General features: G+C 44.5%; 1 protein-coding gene across 1 annotated transcript; it reads right to left on the minus strand.

Moving 5' to 3' along the window:
- Positions 1–256: 256 nt before the first annotated feature.
- bbc3 (BCL2 binding component 3) lies at positions 257–10,660 on the minus strand. Its single transcript, XM_008296664.1, has 4 exons — positions 10,308–10,660; positions 8,125–8,479; positions 4,627–4,832; positions 257–2,820 (listed from the first exon to the last, which is right to left on the minus strand). The coding sequence occupies exons 2-4, from the start codon at positions 8,465–8,467 to the stop codon at positions 2,725–2,727; spliced, it is 645 nt and encodes a 214-aa protein (XP_008294886.1). The 5' UTR covers positions 8,468–8,479; positions 10,308–10,660; the 3' UTR covers positions 257–2,724.
- Between the last annotated feature and the right edge of the window lie 12,782 nt (positions 10,661–23,442).

Genomic DNA, 23,442 nt, shown 5'->3' on the forward strand with positions numbered 1-23,442 from the left:
GAAAAATTGTATTTACAAGTGTATCTATGACAAAGAAAGTTTATTTGGTGTATTAAGAGCTATAAAGACAGCAGATTAACTGATGTTGCTCCTCTGGATGTTGCTGAACATCCATGTAAAAGTAAGTAAGTGGTGCAAAAACTACATGTAAGGTGCATTTGTATGTAAACAGATAAACACAAGGTGCATAAGGTCGTAGGTATTCCTCATCCTGCAAATGTACTGATGCACATAAATCAGACTCCAAACAGGTCCATATATTTATTCTTATCTTTATTGTATAAAAAAAAGAAATAAGTACAAAATTCATGTAGAAATTTTACAATAGAAAAAAGTTGAAAAACGGCAAATACACACTGCATGTGACTGACACGGAGGCGAGCGCTCCACCGAGAGGCCGCCTCTGACGAGAAGAGCGACCGGAGGCGAGCGAAGGGCGACCCGCGGGCCAAAGGGCGACCCGCGGGCCGAAGGGCGACCCGCGGGCCGAAGGGCGACGCCATGACGGCAAAGCGCCCCACAAACACCGATACACAAGCGGTACATGACGCGTCTGCCATGCTGGTCTGTGTTTAGCTGAGCATCTACAGGCATCTTTATGACTTTGTACATCCAGAACAAGGCCCTGGGATGAAAGAGAACAAACAGAACGGTGTCGCTAAGGCCAAGTGAGAGTGGGATCGTGGAAATGGCAAAACAAAACAAAACCCTGATGACAAACACGTCTCTGCTGAAGGGCCTTCGTTTCCTGAAATCAAAGTTTAAACACTCCATCAAGCAGCCGCTTTAAGCCAAAGTACGTTACAGTACAGACGTGTAGCACCGGCCGACCCACACAGCCTCAGAACTGAATTCACAATAAAAACACCCGACTGACGCCTCAGTTTGGTTTCAGTTCAGTCATTTTAAGCTGTCGAACGAAAATTTTAGAGTATTGCTGTGACTCTGGGATGCTCATTTCTTTGTGCTTTTAAAAAAAAAAAAGGGACAATTCTGGGACTTTTCTGACAAACACATCAAACGCCATCACATCACATTGCTCTCCGTAATCGTCACGTAAACAGTTCGCCGCTCCGTGGACGAAGACAGCGCGCTCTGGATCATCTGTGAAGGTAATAACGAGGACCATTGCTCTAAAACATTTGTACCGTTTGAATGGATCGAGTCCGTTTTCGCGACAGCTCCTGAATTTCTGAATCTTAAAAAGTGATGCTTTTCAGTGTGTAGCTCCCGTGTTGTTCAATCTCTTGTTTTAACAGTTACAACTCAAATACAACGTAAAGCAGAACTTTGATCAGGAATGTAAGAAAAAATAAATACATTTAAAAAAAAACAAAAATAATGCAGAAAACAAAAAAAACAAGCTACAGATAGGCTACTATTCAAAATAAATTACCATATTAACATTTTCTCTTAAACTACAATGAAAATAGTCGCACAACCGAAGGGGTCATTGTACAAACATCATCAAATACTTGTTTTTCGACAATCAAAAAGATCCAAATCATATATTTTTTTTCATTTAACTCATGGAAATACCTTCTCAAATCCACTGGATTTAAATTCAGACGACTGTTGCCGACGGCCACTCAGAAATACATGAACATCTCCCAAACGCAGTGGACTTCGACGAGTACTCCTAAAGTCCGTAAGAACCTCTGGATAAGTTAAGATTTGTCTTCCGAAAGGATATTTACAGTCGATCGAGTGGCTGTGAACACTGTCGGCAGCACGAACGGCGCGGCCGAAGGTTTGGCTGAGAGTTAAAAGCTGCTCCCGTCCTGAAATGACCTCAAACTGTTTGAACGCGATGCAAATGAACTTAGTGGCTGCAAACAAAGCACTTTAAAAGAGTTTTGTTTTTCACTGCATGTGTGTTTGTGTAGCTGATTGTCCTGGTGTTGGAGATTAAGCCTCGACAGAGCGCCAAGCGGAAAGGCACGTTGTACGATGAAATGAAGCAGTTTTGTTTTTGTTTTTTTTCTTCAGATTTGGGGAGAGAGGTTTGGCTCTGCGCTTTGCTCCATAGTGGAATAACACCCGACTTTTCCCTGCGATGCAACCACAGCGTCCAGCTTCACAGTTTAAGGGGACACAGGTTGCACGATAAAGACACGACGGCGATATGCGCACGTCGGACGAGGGTCAAATCTGACAAAGAGGGTTCAGAGGGTCCGAATCTCCGCAGCAGAAGAAGAAGCAGATGCAGGAAGAGTTGGACATGAAGCGTCCTCCTGCAAAACGTCGGCTGAAATCACAGCTAAACGAAGAAACTCGGGACGATAACGCAGCGTCCAAACCCCCAGTTTTGAAATATGTGTGAAATTTTCCCAACTGGATAAAACCTTATTTTGAAATCGACGTTTCAGTCTGACCCTGGTCCTCAATGCGCACAAACACACAGCAACTCACACCTGCTACATCATGAGCCGACCCCCGAGACACGACGAGAACAGAATGATTTTACAGAATATACAGGCGACTGTCGGTCCATCAGCTGCAGTCTGTACCAGCAGACCGACTGACGGACGAGCGGTCAGTCAGACAGACAGGCAGGGTCCAGTTTCCACAGGGAGCAGCCCGACTCCGGCTGCTAAACGTCGTCCTCCCCATTCCTTTAGTTCAAGCAAGTGTTCTTGTTTTCAGCTTCACGCCTCCAGGATCAAGTGACGAGAAGTCCAAGAACGTAAAAAAATAGAAAAGTCTCAACCGGCAGTTCCGGGTCTACGTGAGCCGGTACAGAGTGCTGAGCGTCTGGGCGATGAAGTTGACCAGTCCTCGGCAAACGTCTCTCCAGTCCTGCCAGTGGGGGGCGACGTGCTGCGAAACAGAGAGGAGAGGACGCGTTAGTCCAGACGAGCCGAGGCGCTTCAGAAATGCCAAAAGGCTCGAACGACACACAACAGACAACTTCATGCAAGTCGGCGGAAAACAAAGACGCTGGAGCCGATTTCTGATCATTTATGAGGCAGCTTTTGAAGCGTCAACGTGCCAAAAGATCTGCTGAAAAATAAACCAGTCGGGTCGAGGACGATTATTTAACCATCTTATTATATTCGTCTCATTTCATGTTGATACGAAGAGCCTTTATTAATCGTTTAGGGAACTTGTGTAAAACATAAGAAGATAAACATACACACAGGAACTAGTAAAGATTGCACAAATTCCTCCGGATGTGGAAATAAGAATATTGCACATATCGACGCTATTGCACGGATTCTTCTGCTGATAGAGAACGCTGCACAGATTTCACCACGAGCACAGAAGTTTGTAGAAGTGCTGAATGAGTCGAGGACAGAAAGATGTGATGAAGAGAAAGACCATTTGTCTGGAATAACGACGGACACGAGGACAAACAAGCGTGCGTCTGTGCCGGAGACTCTGAACCGGCTGAACCTCACGTGCCTGTGGTTAACCCTCCCTTTGCATATCTTCATTCCTTTTGTTTTTGCTCCTTTAGAAAGCCTGTAAACAACATGCTCCATTTCTTTTTTTTCCTCCCCCTCCTCTGGAGAATTAAGAGGCAGACAGTTCAGGGAGGGAGTCAACCCCGAAAAACCTGCTGCACACGTCTGCAAGACGAGAGGCTGCTGCTGCTGCTGCATCCTCGTAAAAAAGAAAAAAAAAAGAAGTGTGCGATGGGCAGGCTGAGCTGGAGCCGAGGGTGACGTCATCTTTGTTTATGTGCAAAAAGGCGGGAGGGCGAGGGAGGAGAGAGAGAGAGAGAGAGAGCGGTGGGGGAGGGAGGAGGTCGAGGGAGAGAGAGGGGAGGAGAGTCGCTGCCAAGTCCTCACGCGATCCAGAGCGCCGAGGGAGGGGCGAGATAAAGAAATAACAATCAAAAAGAGGCAGACAGCAGTTAATCTGAGTGTTTGAAAGGCAGCCCGCTCTGCTGGGGAGCAACACGAGGAGGGTTCAGGCATTTTGTTGTTGTTGTTTGTTGTTGTGTGGAGGGGAAATAAAGTTGTTTTAATAGCAGCGATAAAGAAGGAAACAAAGAAAAGAGAAGGAAAGTGAAATCAGAGGGAGAACGACGGCCAGAGATATGACCTCATTTGAGAGATTCGTGCCGAACGAAGGAGACGATTCGGTCTCATTTTTGCAAAAACAACAAGAGGAAAGTAACGAGAAGAAAAAGAAGGAAGATAATAAATCGGCTCAGCGAACAGATGTCATCGATTCACTCTCGCATATCGATCCGCCTTCAGCGCCACCATCGCACGCGTCCGTCCACGCGCGAACGCAAAGGACTGCGTAGACAGCGAGAGAACGAGGAATCAATGCAGCCGCGGTGTGTTCAAGGACAACAAAACACTTCAGACTCGCATCCTCGGCTCAGCTACAGATCGTTACAGCGAGACTCGGCTCGTTTGCGGCACAATCAGCGTCTCATTCACAAACTTTTTAAAGGGTTTTCTTTGAGACTGATGAGTTCTAATCAGCTGAGTGTTGTTATTAGCTCGTGTGTCTCGTTTTTTTTTATGTTTTGGGGGAAAATTAGTTTCATAAAAAGGAAGAAAAACATCTCAAAGTAGTTAAAAAGAAAACTGGTCGAGTTTTATTTTAGTGAACTCGCCTCGCCCCGCTCCAAGGTCAGTAACCGGACCTCCCCATCCCCCTGCTCACCACTCTGCGCAGGACCGTGGCGTTGAACTCGTCTCCGATCGCCCTCAGCTGGTTGGCCACTCTCCTGAGCTCCAGCTCCTGCACCGCCTCTCCCCTGGGGGCTCGGTGCTGCGGCGAGGCCCAGGACGGGTGCTCGTTTTGGGGCAGCAGGTCGGGCGGAGGTCCCTGTCGGCTGGAGGCCTGCAGACGGTCCTCTCTGTCCGAGTCTGCACGAGAAGAAGGAAGACATAAATTGAGAAAATAGGTCGCTGACACAGAACGAATGATGCGTCTCCGGCTTCATTAGAGCCTCCAGTTGAGCTTAATTGATCTCAACTAACAGTCACCTTATTTGCTTCTGCAGGCAGATCAAGCCACACATACAGGGACTTATCTGATGAGCAAACATAGCAGCACACACCCAGAAACACACACAGTGAACCTCAAGTGCACTCGATCTAAAAATGTAATTAAAGCACACGTGATCACCAAAGTGTAGTTTCTGTAAGTGTGCACATGCATGCTTTTGCTTGTGCAAAGTGGAAAAAGTGACGATATTCTCTGTGATACTGAAAGAAAACCAACTAATGACGTTTAATAAGACGTGGGCGTACCTTCAGCCTCGACCTTTTACAATAAAAACACCAGCGAACGGTGACGTTTCGCACAAACACACACACTTCTGGAGGAGCTTGACGGTGACTTATTTTCCTCTTCATGGAACTTGGGAGAGTAATCTCTTAATCTGCTTAATAAGTCTGGTATGGAGAGGTAGCGTCATGTGTGTTTGTTGTGTGTTTACAGACGGTTTTCTTTAACCAACAGATACCTGAACCTTCTGTCTGCAGTAGAAAGAAAAAAAACAGACCTAAAACTGCACAACCTGCTACGATTATGTGAAAACTGATGCGCTCAAAGTCTGCTCATGCATGTTGTGGAGGTAGTTTTCATTTGTTTATTATTTATTCAGGTTTACTGACTTGCGTGTTTCCATTTGTCTTTGCTAAATTTGATTCTTTAATCAGTTAAATCCTGTTTTGTAGTTTGGAAAAAAGGCGAGTATCGTAACCAGATGAGTGATTCAACCACAGCAGGAGTCCCAGGGCACTGACGCTTCCTATTTCTCTTTCTTTTTATGTATTCCAGCGTTTTGTTTTGTTTTTTTTAAACATGCAATAAAACAGATTAAACGCACTTTTATCCCGAACAAGAAGGGATGTCGTTTTATTTCTCTAAAGCTGCACTCGTTTGAATTTCAGATTTTCTGGCACGGCGCAGCTCTGACTATCGATCTGTTTAAGGCGATGCCCTGCTCTAACCTTTCCACCGCACACCTTTACATCCGCCTGTTTTTCACTCCGTCCAATCACAGCTCTTCCGTGAGACGACCCCTGCCTCGTCTCCGGCGCCCGCGGCAACCACAACTCTAGTTGCCACAGAAACGGGCACCCCTGGCAACCACAGCATCTGCTTTGCTAGGAGGATTACAACTGATCCTTTAAAGATGCAGGTGACTAGACAGGCAGAGAGAGACGGAGGGAGAGAGAAAGACAGAAAAGAGAGAGCGGTGGAAAAAAAAAAAAAAACACAAACAGGAAAACCCTGGCTTGTTGCCAAGGTAACTCTAAGGCAGCGCTCCTGGAGACGTCCGCGTGTGATTGGATGACGGAGCGGGGGGCCAGGCGGCGATAGGGTGAACCGGAGGAGAGGGGGCGGGGCTTGGGACGAACCTGTCTGCTTGATAGGCTGACAGACGGACAAGGTGACAGAGGGACCCCTTGACCAGTTAAATATGGGAGCAGCAGAGGCGGCGGGGTGGGCCGGTTGTTGGGCAGGGGGGCAGCATTAAAAATCAAAACAGACTAAACCCAGAGATGCACCAACGGGGGAGGAAGAAAGCTTAAATGTGAGCTGGATAATTCGCTTAGTTTAATTATGTTCTTACTTGAGGACAATTTAGGCAACAGACAGATTAAGTGACTAAACAAATGTCCCGCAAATGAAAGTCCAAACTGAGATAAAGCAAACAAACAAACCAACCAACTGTCTCACATCCCAAAATAACAAGTAAGCTGACCTGAGGAATCACTGACTGGTTATCTCTCTGGTTTATTGATTGTGGCTCAAGGATTACGCCCAAGTGTGTGAATAATTGATTAACTAGATTGCTGAGTAGCTGGCTGCATAATTAACTTACTTATTAGATAACAAACTCACTTGTTTATTAACTAGATTGTCTGATAAGCCCGGTTAACGAACCGTGAGTCAGACAATCTCACTTTTCTGAATCTGTTAATGAGAAACAAACCTCTTACAAATGAGAAATGTGCACTCTGACAAACTAAGGAGAGCTGACAGATTGCCTTGACTTTGTGCTGCCTGGCTGAGCAGCTCAGAGGAGGAGGAAATGCTGCAGACTGTTTCTTTTATTGCAGAGGACAAGTCTGAACATGCCTGCATGCACAGCTGACCTACAGCTGAGAGGAGGAGGAGGAAGAGGAGGAGGGCGGCAGCGGCGGTGGCAGCTCATCTGTTTGCATTGCTAAAAATCTGTCACAACACGGCGGCTCGGTGCCAAACTCCAACCTGCCCGTCCTGTAACCCGCTGAGCCACCTCACTTGGATTTCACTTTCTGCAGCCTCCAAATTTCCCCCCGGGACGCTGACACATCGACTCGATCCGCAAAGTAAACAAGCCGGGAGGTAATTGACTTTTGCTGAAAACAACTGCGGAGCGGCAGCAGCGGAATGAGCTCCAATACAAAAGCGGTCCGGCCACTTTCCGTCTCCCTTTTTGACGCACGCAGCCAAGAAATATGAAAGACATTTTGCTGTCAGCTAATCCCTGACAGACACTATCATGCACTGTCTGCTGAACAGAACTGGTTTGGCCATTTTCACTGTCTGCGTCCTGTATAATTTAATGATACACCCGCCGGTTACATGTCATTCTGCAATAGTAGACTCCCGCGCTGATCCCTGTGACAGCTGTAGCACATTTCCTCTCCATCTCCTCACACCGTCCTCCCCCCTCCCCCCCCCGTCAACGCTGGACAAACAAACTCCTGTCATGGAAATAAAGCCTCGGGTGCACACAACCGATACTCTCCCGCTAACTGATAACGTTCCTGTTTGCTTAAGGGTGGGGGTCCGAAAGGCAAACTGCTCTGTGAGTCACATCTGACGTCTTTCCACTGTTTCATCACAACCACAGAAAGTGTGCAGCTCTTTTCCTGCAGCGGTGAACGCTGCAGCGGTGGCTTTAAAATCAATTCTGGCTCTGCTGCTGCTGCTGCTGCTGGCAGGCTTAATGATTAATGATGTGCTCCGATACAGATCTTGGTGTTACGTTGCCCCCTTTCCCTGCCTGTCAAAACAAGGGGAGTAACTAGGCCACATGGTTTTAATACGACACCATGCTACAACTCACTGAGTGTTTCTGTTAATGTCAGATTTCTGCGCTCCATCCCAGCCTTGCAGAGCTGTTTTCTTTGGTTAGAACTGACTGAATGATCCTACCTGACTGCTCTCCTGAGATGTCACTGGGTGCAACGGTGCCTCGGTTCCTCTCGTCCCTCCGGCTGCAGAGCGGCGAAGAAGGAGGCGGCGTTGCTGATGGCGATAACGCAGGTAACTGCTGGTGAGTCCGGGGCTGGTTCTGGCCCTGCGGGTCGGGGTAAGGCAGCGGGTACGACGGGTAGGGAGCCTGCCAGGTGGGCAGGTGGTGGTGATTGTGATGGAGGTGCAGACCGGGCCAGGTGTGCAGGGAGTGAGGCAGCTCCATGCGGCAGGTGTTGGGAAGAGGTCCGTTTGCGCCTCCTCCAGTTTCTGCAACGCTCTCGATGGTCTCTGCACGGGCCATCTCAGTAGTAGCCTAAAGGACAACAACAGAGCTTTAAAGGAATGTCACATGAGAGGAATAACAGCAAATTCAATTAAGAAATAAGATAATGCAACATAAACAAAACAGTACACTGAAGACAGCAGTGCCAAAGTGCCTTCCAGTGAAAGTGATCGGCTTTAAGAAAGTAACCGAACAAGAACAAACATGCGGGTAACAGTTCACACTTATGTAACACGTTTTTAATCTTAGACTCCAAACAGCTGCCCTGCATGTTGTCTGTCGGCCTCCTGGAGTTCAGCATCTTGCCCAGGGATGCTCCGACACGCAGAAGGACACGAATCGAACCGTCAACTCTACCACCTGCTGCCAGTTGAGACGTTTTGCCCCATACTGTACAGCAGGGTGTATACATTACATACACAGCGTAACATCATCCGCTTTTACTGCTGCGGTTAGGACTTTATGTGTACGGGCCACTGGACATGATTGTATTATGTTTTATAACTGTGTTATGTTCTACTGGGCGGTATGTGTGGTTTTTTGTACGTTATAGGTTGTGATATTACAGCTGTAGTATGATGCTATTGCCCAATAAAAAAAACGACCTTTGGGACAATGAAGCATATCTAATCTTAGAGCCAGTTGTCGTATTTCGCAGGTGTAAATATACCTGATAGAGTTACATATTAGGGATTAACTTCTGCATAAATCATATAAAACACGACCTTACTTGACCAGAGTTCATATTAAAGCTGAGACTCTGCAGTGTAAGTAATGTAATAATAAAGCTAGACACTTTATGTAGCCCAGAACAGCATTATTATGCATTTTACTGTATTATTATTATATTTTATTGGCAACTTTACATGCAGACACATGCACTAAAAAAAAAAAAAAATCAGTATTCAGACTAATGTATAATATTAAACCAAAAATATATAAATGTTAAATTTCACACCAGCAGCTGCAGGAATAACACTGCCGCTAAATAAACATTTTTAAAACCCAAAACGCTCCGTAGATGTAAAAACAAGCCTTTTAAATATTAAAGCCCTCCGGTGTGGCTTTAGTGTTTTTCCCGGTTTGACCCGGTTGACCCACATCCTGCCGTCGGCCGCGAGGAGGCAGCGGCGGCTCTCCGGCAGCACGAGACTCTGTTTGTAAACAAATCCGTGCCGCCGAGCACGAGGCAGCGCGCACGCGTGCTTAAGAGGCAGCGGCGCCTGCGCAGTGGCGGCCACGGCTGCAAGTAAGAAAAATATCGACGTTCTTTATTTATTTTTTATTTTATTTTATTTTATTTTTTGTTTTCATAAAGCACAGCGAACAAAACAACAAAAACTCGACGTGACGTGCGTTTGACGTAAATTCGCAGCGAAAATTTTGCAGTTTTCGTTTATTTCTGCGGATAAAAAAAAAAAAAAAAAATCAACATTTCTAAGTGAAATTAAAAACCCCCGGGAGGCTACGAAACACGACACCGTCTCCGTCCTGGTAAGAGTTTTAATTTTATTTCTACGTGTAATTGTGTTTTGTGTTGGGGTTTTTTGCTCCTGTGACATGTCCGGACCTGTCTGGCACAAAACAACACAGAAAGGGTCGATGATCCGCGAACTGACCCGCAGACATCACACCGAGCAGCGGCCCGTCCATGCTAAAGCTAACAACATGTAGCTAAGAAAAAGTAGGACATTGTGATAAAAGCAGGAAGAAATGCGGTCATTCAGGAAAAGTTGAAACCGCAGCTTTTTTTCCCCCCCAAACAGCCGGACAGATGATGCAACTTTGCGCTGTCAAATCCACGAGCAACTCCTGCAACAACAACAACAACAACAACAACAACAACAAGACAACTCACTGTGCGCCTGTGCGGCTCCGTGGTGAGTCTGTCTGCAGGTGTGGACCTCGCGGTAACAGGTGGACATCAGACAGGGTGAAAAGGTGCCGAAAACTAGCGGTGGACGCGACCCGGCGAAAGCTCCGCAAGAGTCACGGCGAACAAGTGCCCTCCGGAGGGAAACGTGTCATTCCATCTCCGGCGTCCCGGCTCGGATTGTCTCGGTGGATGTTTTGCTCGGTTTCCCGTCGCAGATTAACCCATCAAAACACGGAGGAGCGACGAGGTGCCACGACGGAGGGAGCAGAGTGCTGCCTGCGCTGCTGTCTGTCCGGGATGCTCGCTCCGAGCGCTGCTGCTCTCCTTTTAGCTCCTCAGTCGCGGGCAGCTCAGTGAGCTTCCGGTTTCCAATCCAGCTTTTCTTTCACAATAAAACACCACGTAACGGAGTCAGCCCTATTGCCAAATGGATGTTGGGGGCGAACACTGGAAAGAAGAACATTTAAAGAAGGATTTAATATTGTTTGTTTGTTTGTTTGTTTTTTGAAAAGCAAACATTATAATGCATATAGTTAAATAAAGATAAGATTCTTGTGCCAAAAAACAAATAACATAAGAAATGTGGTGTTTATAAGTAGAAAGCAATAATACATTCGTCCTCAGATGTCTTCATAGCCTCCCATCAAAGAAGGAAAAAAGCAGCTGTCATTGAAATAAGACGAAATCGACAAAAGTAATAATAAATAAAAAACTGAAATGTGGTTCAACAGAATTATTAAAAATAAAAATAAAAAAAAAAGCAAACAAGCATGATGGGACCCATGAACTAATATTCTGTTGAACAATCCTTTGAGCCAATCACTGCAGTCATCAGGTGTTTTCTGTAACTCTCAGTCAGACGTCTGCACCTGTTGACAGGTGTTTGGATTCACTGCTGATCAGGAAAGTGCTCTCATTTGTCCAGGACAGTTTTGTTTTGTTGTTGTTGTTGTTGTTTTTATTATTATTCTTTTCAACCACAATTCAAAAGCAATGTTTTATTTCACCAAATTATAATTTAGGAATTTTAAAAAATGTATTATTACTTTTTTTTTCCAGTTTGTAGTTATTTGAGTGACTATTGTAAATTTTGCCTTTTCTTTAATGCAAGGAGATGAAAACATTTGAGGACGACTGTAAGTCTGATGCATTACTGAAATAAAATAAACTAGCTAAAATAAGACTAGAATAGAAAAGTGAAAAGTAATGCTGTAGTAAACTGAGGTACTAGGTAATATCACACAATGAAATATCAACCGATCAATCAAAGTTTATTTATATAACCCTTTACAACAGCCCAAAGGTCGACCAAAGTGCTTCACAGTAAAAGCAAGAGAATAACTTCAAACAGAAAGAGCAGTAAAATAGACACTAAATATAAAAGTAAAGAGCAAAAAAGACACTAAAATATAGATGTCTAGAAGTGTGTGCATAATGCTGCAAATGAAAATGAAATATCACCACATGAAAAATGAGAATATGACATATTGCTCAGGAAGTGAAGCGCTACACGTGATACAGAAACCGAGACTGCACGAACCTCTGAGTAGTAGTATTTCAAATAGCATTGATGTTATTGTTTAGATCCGAGGGGTCGATGTTGGAGCTGACATTTCTGTAGAAAGGGAAGGTGTTGTGTATAAACAGCAAATTAAAGCTTTTGTAAAGCAATAGAAACATTAACGGTGTTGTTTAACTGAGACAGCTGCACAGCGGGGTGTTGCAGTTATGTGCAAATTGCTTCCCTGCAAATATGTGACGTGAAAGCTAGATGTGGATAAATTAACTTAAACAGGGAAACAATATGAAAAGAGGCAGAAAGTAGCGTGAATCATTGTGAAATATGACCTCAATACACAGAAAAAACGGCCTATTGTCACTGCATGCTGTATGCTAGAGATGAAAACATATACCCATGTGAAACAATAACACAGAAACAGAAGTCAGGGCATCTAAAGCCAAACATAAAGCTCATGAACATCACATTTGGCCTCAATTTATGTGCACATTAAGGCACTTGCAGTCTTTTACAGTGTATTTACCAAGCACCAATGAGCAGTACTGATCTTCTGTCTTTCATCCTTTCTGATATGAAATACGTAACATTGCTGCTTTATTCATCCTTTAAACGGATGGCATTCTGTCTGTAGGACGGAGATTAATGCTCCTCATTCAGACATCATCACAGTACACGTGCAGATACATTTCATTCACACAAGGATAGTGTTTAATCATCTCATAGGAAAGACTCTATGGGATGTTTATGGATGAATATTGGTGCTGAAATGTGGACAAAAGTCTTCCTTTATTTACCTCACATGACCTGAGATGCTGTAGCCTGCCTACCCGCTGATGTGACGGTTCAGATTTGTGCCGTGTTGAAAGTGACACAGAAACTCAGTCCGACCTGGTTGGATAGCCGTCGTGATCTTTTATGGATTATTGACCAGACATTACACTGACGTTCCTGTCAGATGAACACAAAGGAGTCTGACAGAGGGCCTGTCTGTGCTGTCCTGAAATGCACTCAGTGACCGTGCTTTTATTTTGACGGCTGCTCCTCTTGTGCGGATGTTGACGAGTTTTACTTCCGCCTGTGCCGACAAGTGCTGACATGCTCCCGGACCAGATGCTTTCACATTCCCTTTCCCGTTCTTTCCCTTAAATTCTGAGTCATAGTAAGAATTTGACTCAGACTTTTAGCCTGTTTCCATGGATATCAGGAAAAATAATCTAAACATTTCTGATGGTTTTGTGACTCACTGCAGAGCGCTACACGGGCTACAAAATCTGAGTCAAATTCTAACTATGACTCACTCAAACCACACTTCACATTCAACCGTCCAGGTGTTCTGCGCCAAAGTGGGTCAAACCACAAAAAAAAAGTGGAGTTTTATGTTTTTTTTGATAAATCTTTGTGGTCGACTAGTTCGTCCAACCAACAGCCCACCAGTAGTGTCACAACGGGGCTTTCAAGTTTGGCCCATGATGGTTTTGGTAGAACATGTTGGCCAAGCAACTAGGGATTGCTGAGTGTTATATCATGAGTGCAGGTAGTTGCACGTGTTTGCAGTGCTGAAACATCTTTGGATGCATATAATGACTCCTCCAGCAACAGAAAATTTTGACCCCATTTTCCTCTAAAACTATTTTTCACTTCGATGCCACCCCCCCTCAGTTAATGCCCCGTATATCCTGTGCTTTCCATCCCCTTCCTCTGTAACTTCTTTAAACTCCTACCTCTGTTTTGTTGTCCCCATCATGTGACAGCCCCACGCAGGAAACAAAACATCCCCCCACCAGCACACACAAACACACCCCTGCTTGAACTCGCAACCTCCCCCCAGCAGGCTTTCCTCAGCAGCTGTAAACAAACACAATGCCGTCCTGTGTGGAGTGGAGCTGAGTCAGCCTTTTACAGTGTACAGTCGCAGCGTTTGTGACACATTCGGTTCAAAAGCAGTGAGTGTCAAAGCCATTCACACACACATATAATGACGCGTGACTGCTGGGATTCAGGTGTGAAAGTGTTTCCTGCAAAGAGAAACAAACCACCGACAAATTAAACCAAGATTACATCCAGAAAACTTTTAAATATTAAGGTGAGGATTCATCTCAACATTCCAGGCCTTAAAAAGACAAAGACCAAAACAATGATTGGACTGAAGCTGTTGACGACACATGCTTGGGTTTTTCCATTTGTCTGCAGTCGAAGCATCTTGGATGGAACCCAAAAAGTCTGCCGGTGTAAAATTTCAGTCTGCTGCTTTGTCTGTTCGGTCTATACGTCGTCGAATTGGTTTGAAAACAGAATCAGATAAAGCCGCGACAGATCGGAGGCGCGTTCTGCTGTGTCGAAGATGAAAGGAGCATTTCAGTGAATTTCAATTTAACTCCGTTTCACAGTTTTACAGCTCAGTCATGTGTCAACAGCGACTCAGTATTTACTCGTCACTACGTGTAGCTGGAGTCCACGCAGTCGGCATTTTGTATGGATAGATTTTCTTTTCTTTTTAAAGGAGTTTAATGTCGATTCCAAGCAGTACGTTAACAAAGTCGGACACAGACGTCACGACACGGTACATAGATAAAGATGCCGTCTAGTAAATCCATTAGTTGAAGCTGCACAGACAAGAAAAACGATTTCGATGAGACAGCTCCTGTTTTTGCACATTTGCATTGAAGCCAAAGTCTCTGTGCACATTTATAAGTACTTGAATGAAAAACATTGTAGAAAAACACGGGTCACCTCCACCTGTTTTCCATCTAAATGTCAGAAAGTCCGTATCTGTGTGTGTTTATCAGTTTCTCTCTGACAATCGGATTTGTCTTTGAAATGCAAACCGACGCTCTGCACTTGGAAGCTTCAGTAAAAATCCTTTTGACGGCATTTGGGACAGATTTCCTAAACCCAAACGTTAGAAATTATAATCCAGGATTAGTGAATGTTTTGTTAACGCGCAGATCCAATTATGACAAATCATTAAATCCAAATATGCTGTCGGCGATTAAACGCACCTTGCACGCACCGTATGGACACATGTTTTCAAGTTGCTGCGTTGTCACAAAAGATGTTTTTTTTACTTTAGCGCCTCTATAGTGCAGTTAATGTGTTCTTATTTGCTAATCTGACTTTGACACGTCACAGCTTGATGCTCAGGCTGCAGCCCTCACGCTCATAAATCATGTTTCCAGATAGAACCCTGCAGTAAAGCTACAAGTCACAACAGCAGCCTAATTGTTCAGGCTTTTGCACAGAGCCTCTGAGAACCCTGCATAACATTAGCATCCTAAATGACTGCAGAACCCCCCGCCGTCTCGCCCCCTGACCCTCGGATCATTGTCTCGTGGAAACACCCCTCAGCTGCGGGGCATGAGACGGGGGCGGCCCAGCTGAGCTGCCGGGTCGGAGGCTGTGCGATCGGCTGGAAAAGGCAGCTTGTCTCGAGACCCCGTCCACCTCTTCCAGCAGCAGACTGGAACACACCCCTTTGTTTTGGGGAGGAAGGGGTTCAAGGGGGTGGGCACATCTCAGGTACATGCCCAGGCGAACACCCTCTGCCAGCTTTGCATGACATGTGGTCAACAGTTAGCTCGTACAGGGACCAGATAATGAATGCTAATGCGAGTCAAGACCGCTGCCATCACAAATCCTGTTAGGCTGCTTTTGTAATGTTGTTGTAGTTGCTTTTTTTCTGTGTGTGTTATTATGAGCAACTCGTCGAAAGTTTGTCAAGAGATTCTCAGGTCCATAAAAAATAAATATATGATTCTTACATCACAACACTTTGTTCGCATGAGAAGAATAAGAAATAACTTAATGCTGGAGGAGCATTTCCTTCCCAGGTGTAATCGTCTTGTTCTTTGTCATTTTCCTTTTTCTTCTTAGTATCATGAACACATCTGGGAGACATGAGGTGAAAAGTACAAATCTAGCTTTCTAAAAAAACAAAAAACAAACCCCTTATTATGATAATGAACAGTTCAGTTTAATCATCCCGCAGTTTAGATGCAGTGTCCAGGTTTATACTGGTGTTGGTGTCAATCAGGGGCATTAACGGTCCTTTTTTTTAATGTTATTTATTTGAGAGGGATTTTTTTAATGCCTTTATTTGAAAGAAACAGTGGAGACAGAATGATATGTGCACCTTTTTTTAAAAACTACTGACTACATTCTCACTGTGAAGCACGGCGGTGGCAGCATCATTTTATGGGAATATTTGTGGTAGCCCTGGAAAGTTTGTAAAGTTTGTAAATGTAGAGGGTGAAATGACTCCTTTGCTGTTTGGTTGCCTGACATTTGCTGTTCTTAAACTAACTTATGCACTTCTTGTTTTTGTTCTGAAACCATCTTTCTCTTTCCACTGATTTTCTTTTTGTTAATCTCAGACCATCATTAGCTGGCTGTGATGTGCTCTCGGAGTGAAAGAGGAAGTAGTGAATCCAGCACTGAGATCACTTTTTAAGAGTTACTGTAGTTAGATTTATACATCCAGCATTCACAAGTCCGATATTTTACCGCCGTGTCCGACCTCTTAATAACCGTAAGAGAAGGCTTCACCAGCTCCTCTCTAAGTTTGTCTTTCTGCGTCTGTTAAATCTTGACCAGAGTTCACCAGAACTCATGTGGGAGACTCTGAGGTCAAGTGGAGGAAACCTGCTCAGCCCGATGAGACCAAAACAAGCCCTTTGGCCTTTAGACTACACACCAAAACACTACACATCATCACAAACCCACCATTCTCACTGTGAAGCACGGCGGTGGCAGCATCATTACGCGGCAATGTTTAAGACTGAAACTGAAATTTAAACACTTTAGGGAAAAGTGAACCCAGCACTGAGATCACATTTTAAGAGTTGGTTAGATTGCATTTACACATCCTGCTCTTAAATATTATCATTTTCATCCAATATTGCGTCTCTCTTAGTGCTGTGTCCGGACTTCTAATATGTGACTCTTTAGCTGCTACAGACTGTACTAGCTCGTCTCTAACTGTGTCTTCCTGCTGTTTGGGAGTTGAGCAAGTACAGCATGCAGTGGCATTTGAGAAGTTTTTCTGCTCCAAGCTGCCTAATCTGTCCAAAAATGAAGCAAGTTTAGGCGACAACTCATCATCACCTTTTGTTTTCACATAAAAACACTGATTGCAGCGACCTTAAATGCAACAATCTGAACTTTCTCACCCACAAGCTGCTTCGATCGTGGTTGTGCTTGTTTGTGGAGATTCTTGCCGTGCAGGCTGAGAGGTTAGTCACACATTAGCATGTCTCAGGCTCAACACAGATCCAAAACACCTGCTGATGCCAATCCATGACTGGTGCCGCCTGTGGTGAAGTCACCTGCCGGGTTTTTGGTTCCAGGCTGCATCATCAATGTTGTTTTCTGTCCTGCAGATGGACCCGGTGTGTGTGTGTGTGTGTGTAGGTGTGTGTAGATGTGTGTGTGTGTGTGTGTGTGTGTGTGTTGGGGGGGTTACCCACTGTAACCTGAGTGCAGTCATGCGACACAGAGACGATATGACGGCACCAGATAAGGTGTACACAAAGCTCACCGACCAGTGCTTTTACCTGCACACACCCCAACACACACACACACACACACCTACACACACACTCTGTGACAGGCAGACAGGTAATCTATACCTCTGTAGCTGTGATAAGCATGTAAATGAGATCTGCCACCTTGTGTCTCACTTCTGCAGTGGAAGCAGCTCGATCCTCTATCTGTCTGCGTCTCATTCCAACAGTCTCAAATCTCATCTCGCTACCTTTAAATCCAGCCGTTCAACCTCAGCTGCTGTTTCATGCGGTGGCTGAATAAAGTGAGCGTTTATTACACCTGGCACAGCGACAAATGATTTGCATGACAACTAAATGTTTACATACAGCAGGTCTTATCTGATCATCCTGTTTAGTGTCGATGTGTTTAAACTTGAGCGCGACACTCGTCATGAAACATGTTTTTTTTTTTCCGATTATGTCATTACGAATGTGTTTTTGTTTTGTATCAATAAGAAAATATGGTCACGTGTTTTTTTTTTTTATGTTTGAGAGTTGAATGAACTTGATTTGATCAGCTTTACATTTCATTCGATCCCAGACACCAGAACACGACACATCCTCACCAACACTCCATCCTCACTGTGAAGCACGGCGGAGGCAGCATCATGATGTGGGGATGTTTCCCTGGAAGCCTTGAAGAGATAGAAGGTAAGATGAAGAGAGGCAAAGTACTTCAAAACCTCTCACCATGATTGGGTATCTGAAACTCTCTTAAAGCTAATTAAAGAAACTGAAAAGCGTGTGGTTGTTGGGCTTTAGACTGGACTGCTTTGTTTTTCTTAGTTCCTCAGAAGGTGACATTTTTGAAGATGAGATGTTTCCATCCACTGAGTGTGTTGTTTGTTGGCCAGGATTCTGTCTCACCAGCATCCCTTTATAAACACACACCTGTGTCACTACACCTGCCAGCTATACGTCTATTATTTTCTCCCTTCTGCTGCTTAATTAGTTAAATGTCAAAGCTGTAGGATTCTGTCTCACAGCTTTCAGCCATCAGCCCAGTCTCTCTCTGACTGTTTCCATCTTGTTGTTTTTGACTGTGGCAGCAGGTAGGAGACTTGGGTCGGGTCAGAGGAATCCCCCATCACGCTGTTTGTCCTGCAGTAACCAAAGCAGAAGGCCTCAGCATTTGTCCCCACAGCTGAAAGCTGAGCCACTGTTTGGGTTGCTACAATGACATCATCGTTTGCACGCTCACCCCCTCCATGCTGCCTCTCTCCACCACCTCCTCCTCCTCCTCCATCCTCCTCCTCCATCCACCTCCTCCTCCATCCTCCTCCTCCTCCTCCCTGCATCCAGGGATGGGTTCAGACTGGGACACAAGATACAAAGAAGAGACGCACATTTGCAAAACAAATAGCAAACGGGTGGAAAACAAAAAAAGAAGAAAAAAAAAGCTGTACATTATAAATAGTTACACACGAACATGAGTGTCAGCTCAGTCTTTGGTCTCCACCAGCTCCTGAGGGAATCATCCGACTGTGCACCAGATAAATGCTGCTCTGTGTTCACCTTGTCTCTGTCTGCTGTGGTAATGAGCAGGTGGTGGTTCTTAGAGAATCTGATTCAGTAGAAAACTTTTTAAAACATTCGTCAGGAGTCACCGTCTCACTTTGTGTTGTGTAATGTTTAAAATGACGCTTTTAATGAGAAAGTGTAAAATATATAAAAACTATAGATGCTTTGAAGTTAGAACAAGCAACAGAAAGCACTTTGGACAAACACTGATGTTGATCGTTTCCAGATGAAACGTGTGACTGCTGGTGCTGATGCAGGAGGCGGATGTGAAATCAATTTAAAATCTGTTTGCTGTTTGTCAGGATGTGTGACTAACAAGTTGAAATGCCACTCTAGTGGTGGTGAAAGAGCAAAGTTCAGGAGCTCTCACACAGCGCTAAATGTCAAAAATACACTCAATTTAATTAAAAACAAAACGTCTCAAATATGTCAAACCAGAGGAAGTGAAACCAGTGAGTGAACTCTCGAGTGTTTTTTTTTTATGCCCATCTTCCTTTTTATCTTTCAAGTTCTGCTATTTTTACAACCATCTTGTCCTGCATCTTCTTTCCTTTTTGTTATTAGTTTTTTTCCTTTACTCCTCCCTCCGTCCTTCCTTCCTTTTTTCTTTGCACATGCATGAACAGTTTTTATTTCTGTTTCTATTCTAGATTCTATCCATATTAGTGTGTTCATACTGTATGTTTACAAAATGAGGACTTGAACCTCCACAGCGTGACTGTAAACAGATTTGTGTCCCTAAAAGATGCAGCTGCACACGTTTAGTTATAATTCTGCATGTGTTTTATTTTTCCCTGTCATTTAAAACCCATATTTTATCCTCCATAGTGGGTTTTGTTTATCATCAGCTCCTCTCCGACTCTTTTCTCACCTGCGTTTAGCAAATTAGCTCCTCTTGTTGTTGTGATAATTGGCAGCTGAAGCGGCACCAGAGGCGGCAGCAGTGGACGTGAGGTCGGGTCGGAGCTGCCGACAGGTGAGGTTATCTGAGCCAACAGCCCCGAGCTCCTTATCAGATGAACGAGCAGAGTGCTGGTGGGACAATAAAGATGCTTTGTGTCGCCGTTTAGCAGAGATAAAATGAAGCTCCGATGGAATTCCCAGTCAAAGCGACAAACCAAACATCTGTGACCTTTAGCTCACCTTTGATGAAACCTAACGAGAACGTCTTTATTAACGGTGATCGCTGGTCATTTACAACGTCTTCGTAAGCAAATTAGTGGATTTTCATGCTGATGTCTTTTACTTGTAAACATTTTGTTGGTACTTCAGGCCTTCAGTCGTATCGTTTAATTCACAGTTTTAGGATTTATCTTTTTTGTTTCTTTGCTTATATAGTAAATGTTCAGTAATGTCCCGTAGAAGTTACAGAAAACAGACTTGAAAGAGAAGAATGACAATTCATTAGTGATGCACGATGTTAAAATTTCTGGCCGATACGGATATCCAAGTCGATAATCGATATCACCGATATTCAATTTTTGTTCACACCGAAAAATGAGCATAAGTCAGCGCTGTGAGAAAACTCTTTGTTACGTAACAAAAGTAAAACATAAAAACACATTTTAACATATTTAAGTCCATTTAAGGGCTGCAGGGTGGTGCAGTTGGTAGCACTGTTGCCTCGCAGCAAGAAGGTCGCCGGTTCGCGTCCCGGTGGGGGCACCGTGGAGTCTCCATGTTCTCCCCGTGCAGCGTGGGTTCTCTCCGGGTTCTCCAGCTTCCTCCCACACAGTCCAAAAACATGTTGAGGTTAATTGGTGATTGTAAATTGTCCGTAGGTGTGAATGTGAGTGTGCTTGGTTGTCTGTCTCTAAGTGTAGCCCTGTGATAGACTGGTTACCTGTCCAGGTGAACCTGCCTTCACCCTGAGCACAGACTCCAGCCCCCCATGACCCTAGTGAGGATTAAGTGGTGTATAGAGGATGGATGGATGGATGGAAGTCCATTTAAGTAAAAACATCTGTGAAATAGCAGCAACATCAAATGTAGAGACGAAGGGGCTGATGTTAGACAATCATCAGTTTTCTACATCGGCTAAATTGGTTCATCGGACCGATATATCAGAACAAACACTAACATCGGCCGATACTGATGTCGTCACCGATATATCGTGCATCCCTATAATTCATCGTCTTTATGTCGATGTTCAATCTCATTTTATTGGTGCACCGTATTATTCATGCAAAGGAGATTAAGTGGTGCAGAAACCTTCTGACCAGTAGCCCAAAGCTTGAACTGCCAAACCGCTGCTGCCCTACTGATAAATATTCTTGTTTGTTTCCTCGCTGGCCTCTCGTCGTTTTGTACAAGCGGCCGCCAGACGGAGCGAGTTAAGTGTCTCTGTGGTGGTTGTTTGTCTCGTGGGGTTAGTCTAAATGTCAGCAGCGTTTGGCTCCACGTGGGGTACAGAACATGTGAAAACACACAAAAAAAAAGATCAGTGACAAAATAAGAAGGGAGTCACATTAAATACATGAGAACTACTTGTTCTGTGGCACTTATCCAGGTTGTGTTCTCCTGATCTGATCCTCGCTTGTGTTGCATTAAAGCGTCTGCTAAATGAAACTGTAGAGCTGTGGAGGAACGTGTGACTCTCTCAGCTGCTTTTATGTTTTCTGTAGAAAACCCGACATGCCGGCAAATTAATGAAACATTTCCACGTTCCTGTTTAATAAAGCTCCGTTCATACCCAGAATGAAGCTGACGAGCTGACGACCAAAACATCAACCGCATCTCTTCTTTATTCGTTTGGTCGACCGTTAATGAAGTGTGCAGTCACAGCTTTTAAACCGTGTTTTATCTCATCTTACATACTTTTCTCAAACCACAGATTAACTGTGAACCAGGAGAACCGATTTTACGGCCGTGTTATGTGACTAAAGTGCGTTTCAGGTTAATTAGTTGACGCCAGCAAGCACGATGCAAATCTCCTCTACTGTTAATGATCAGAGTGACAGACTGGTGTCGTGACCTCATATGGAAACCATACTGGATGCTCCAAGAAGACATGCTAAAGAAATGTGTAAAATATATATATTACTGCACACTTAAAGGGCGGCTGTGGCTCAGGTAGAAGAGCCGGTTGTCCTCCAATCACAAGGCTGGCGGTTCGATCCCCTCCACAGTCCAAGTGTCCTCGGGCAAGACACCGAACCCGAAGTTGCTCCCGATGGCAGGCAGCATCCTGCATGAATGAGAAACACATTGTAAAGCGCTTTGGATAAAAGCTCTACATAAGTGCAGACCAGTCCTAATGTGAAGTAAAACACAGCAGCTGGGTTATTTCTGTAAAGATTTATCAACAAGAAAACCAACAAATCTCTTCTTTCTAATCTTTCAGTCAAACCTCAGATTAACTGTAAAGCAGCTGTGAACCAGGAGAAACAATTTTTTACGGCCGTGTTATGTGACTAAAGTACGTTTCAGGTTAATTAGTTGACGCCAGCAAGCACGATGCAAATCTCCTCTACTGTTAATGATCAGAGCGACAGACTGGTGTCGTGACCTTGTCATAAAACCACACTGGATGCTCTGAGAGGAAATGCTAAAGAAATGTATAAAATATATATATAACTACACACATAAAGATCTAATGTGAAGCAAAACACAGCAACTGGGTTATTTCTGTAAACATTTATCCACCAAATCAACAAGAAAACCAACAAATCTCAGCTTTCTTTGTGTGCAGTCTCAGCTTTTAAACCTCGTTTCATCCCATCTTACATACTTTTGTCCGACCACAGAGCACCTGTAAACTGATGATTGCGCTGTCGTTTAGTGGAAACAGCAGACATCCTCAGCTGCCCTGCGCTGAGACATCAACCAAATTCCTATTTTATGGTCAAGTCGTCTGGCAAAAGTGCATCTCAGGTTAATTTGCGGATACCAGCTCGCACGTCGTACAGCGAGGTCGATGAACTGTCGACCATCAGAACAGCAAACCGGTGTCGTGACCTTGTACGACAATCGCGTTCGATGTGACGCGTGGAAATGCTTGAACGTTGAGGAGAATCTGACAGTAATGTATGCAGAAATGTGTGAAGAGCAGCGTTTTACTGCAGTAAACAAACACTCAACGGCGCTCTAACAGCAGCCAGCTTTCACGTCTATTCTGTGTCATTAATTGAAGGTTCAGAAACATTAAACTGTAGAATATTGGTCGGACGCCAAACCACGTGTGTCTTTGTGCGCCGAGTTTACAGACGGAAACAAAGGCGGCAACGGACAGAGTTAGTTATGAAACACGGCTGCTGAGCGTCGAGGAGAAATGTGAGGAATCTGACGGACAGTCTTTAATGAAGAGACAGAAAATGTGTCAGAGCGGCAGCAGCATTACGTCACCCGCCTCACCTCAAACAGAGATGGACAGATGGACCCGGTGTGTGTGTGTGTGTGTGTGTGTGTGTGTGTGTGTGTCGGCCAACCTAATCCGTGTTATGATAGGTCAAGTCAACACGCTGTGGAGGAATGTGCATCTGCAGCACATCGTCGTCTGCTTTCGCTTCTTCAATGACAAAAGGTTGAATTCGAGGAT

Source organism: Stegastes partitus, unplaced genomic scaffold (assembly GCF_000690725.1).
Source record: "Stegastes partitus isolate 25-593 unplaced genomic scaffold, Stegastes_partitus-1.0.2 Scaffold1145, whole genome shotgun sequence".
Lineage (NCBI taxonomy): Eukaryota > Metazoa > Chordata > Actinopteri > Pomacentridae > Stegastes > Stegastes partitus.

Excerpts from the sequence above, each read along its gene's own strand:
- bbc3 (XM_008296664.1), bottom strand. The coding sequence starts at position 8,467 with ATGGCCCGTGCAGAGACCATCGAGAGCGTTGCAGAAACTGGAGGAGGC. Across the intron at positions 4,833-8,124 it reads CATCTCAGGAGAGCAGTCAG|ACTCGGACAGAGAGGACCGT; the intron begins GTAGGATCATTC and ends CTTCTCGTGCAG. Across the intron at positions 2,821-4,626 it reads CCACGGTCCTGCGCAGAGTG|CACGTCGCCCCCCACTGGCA; the intron begins GTGAGCAGGGGG and ends TCTGTTTCGCAG.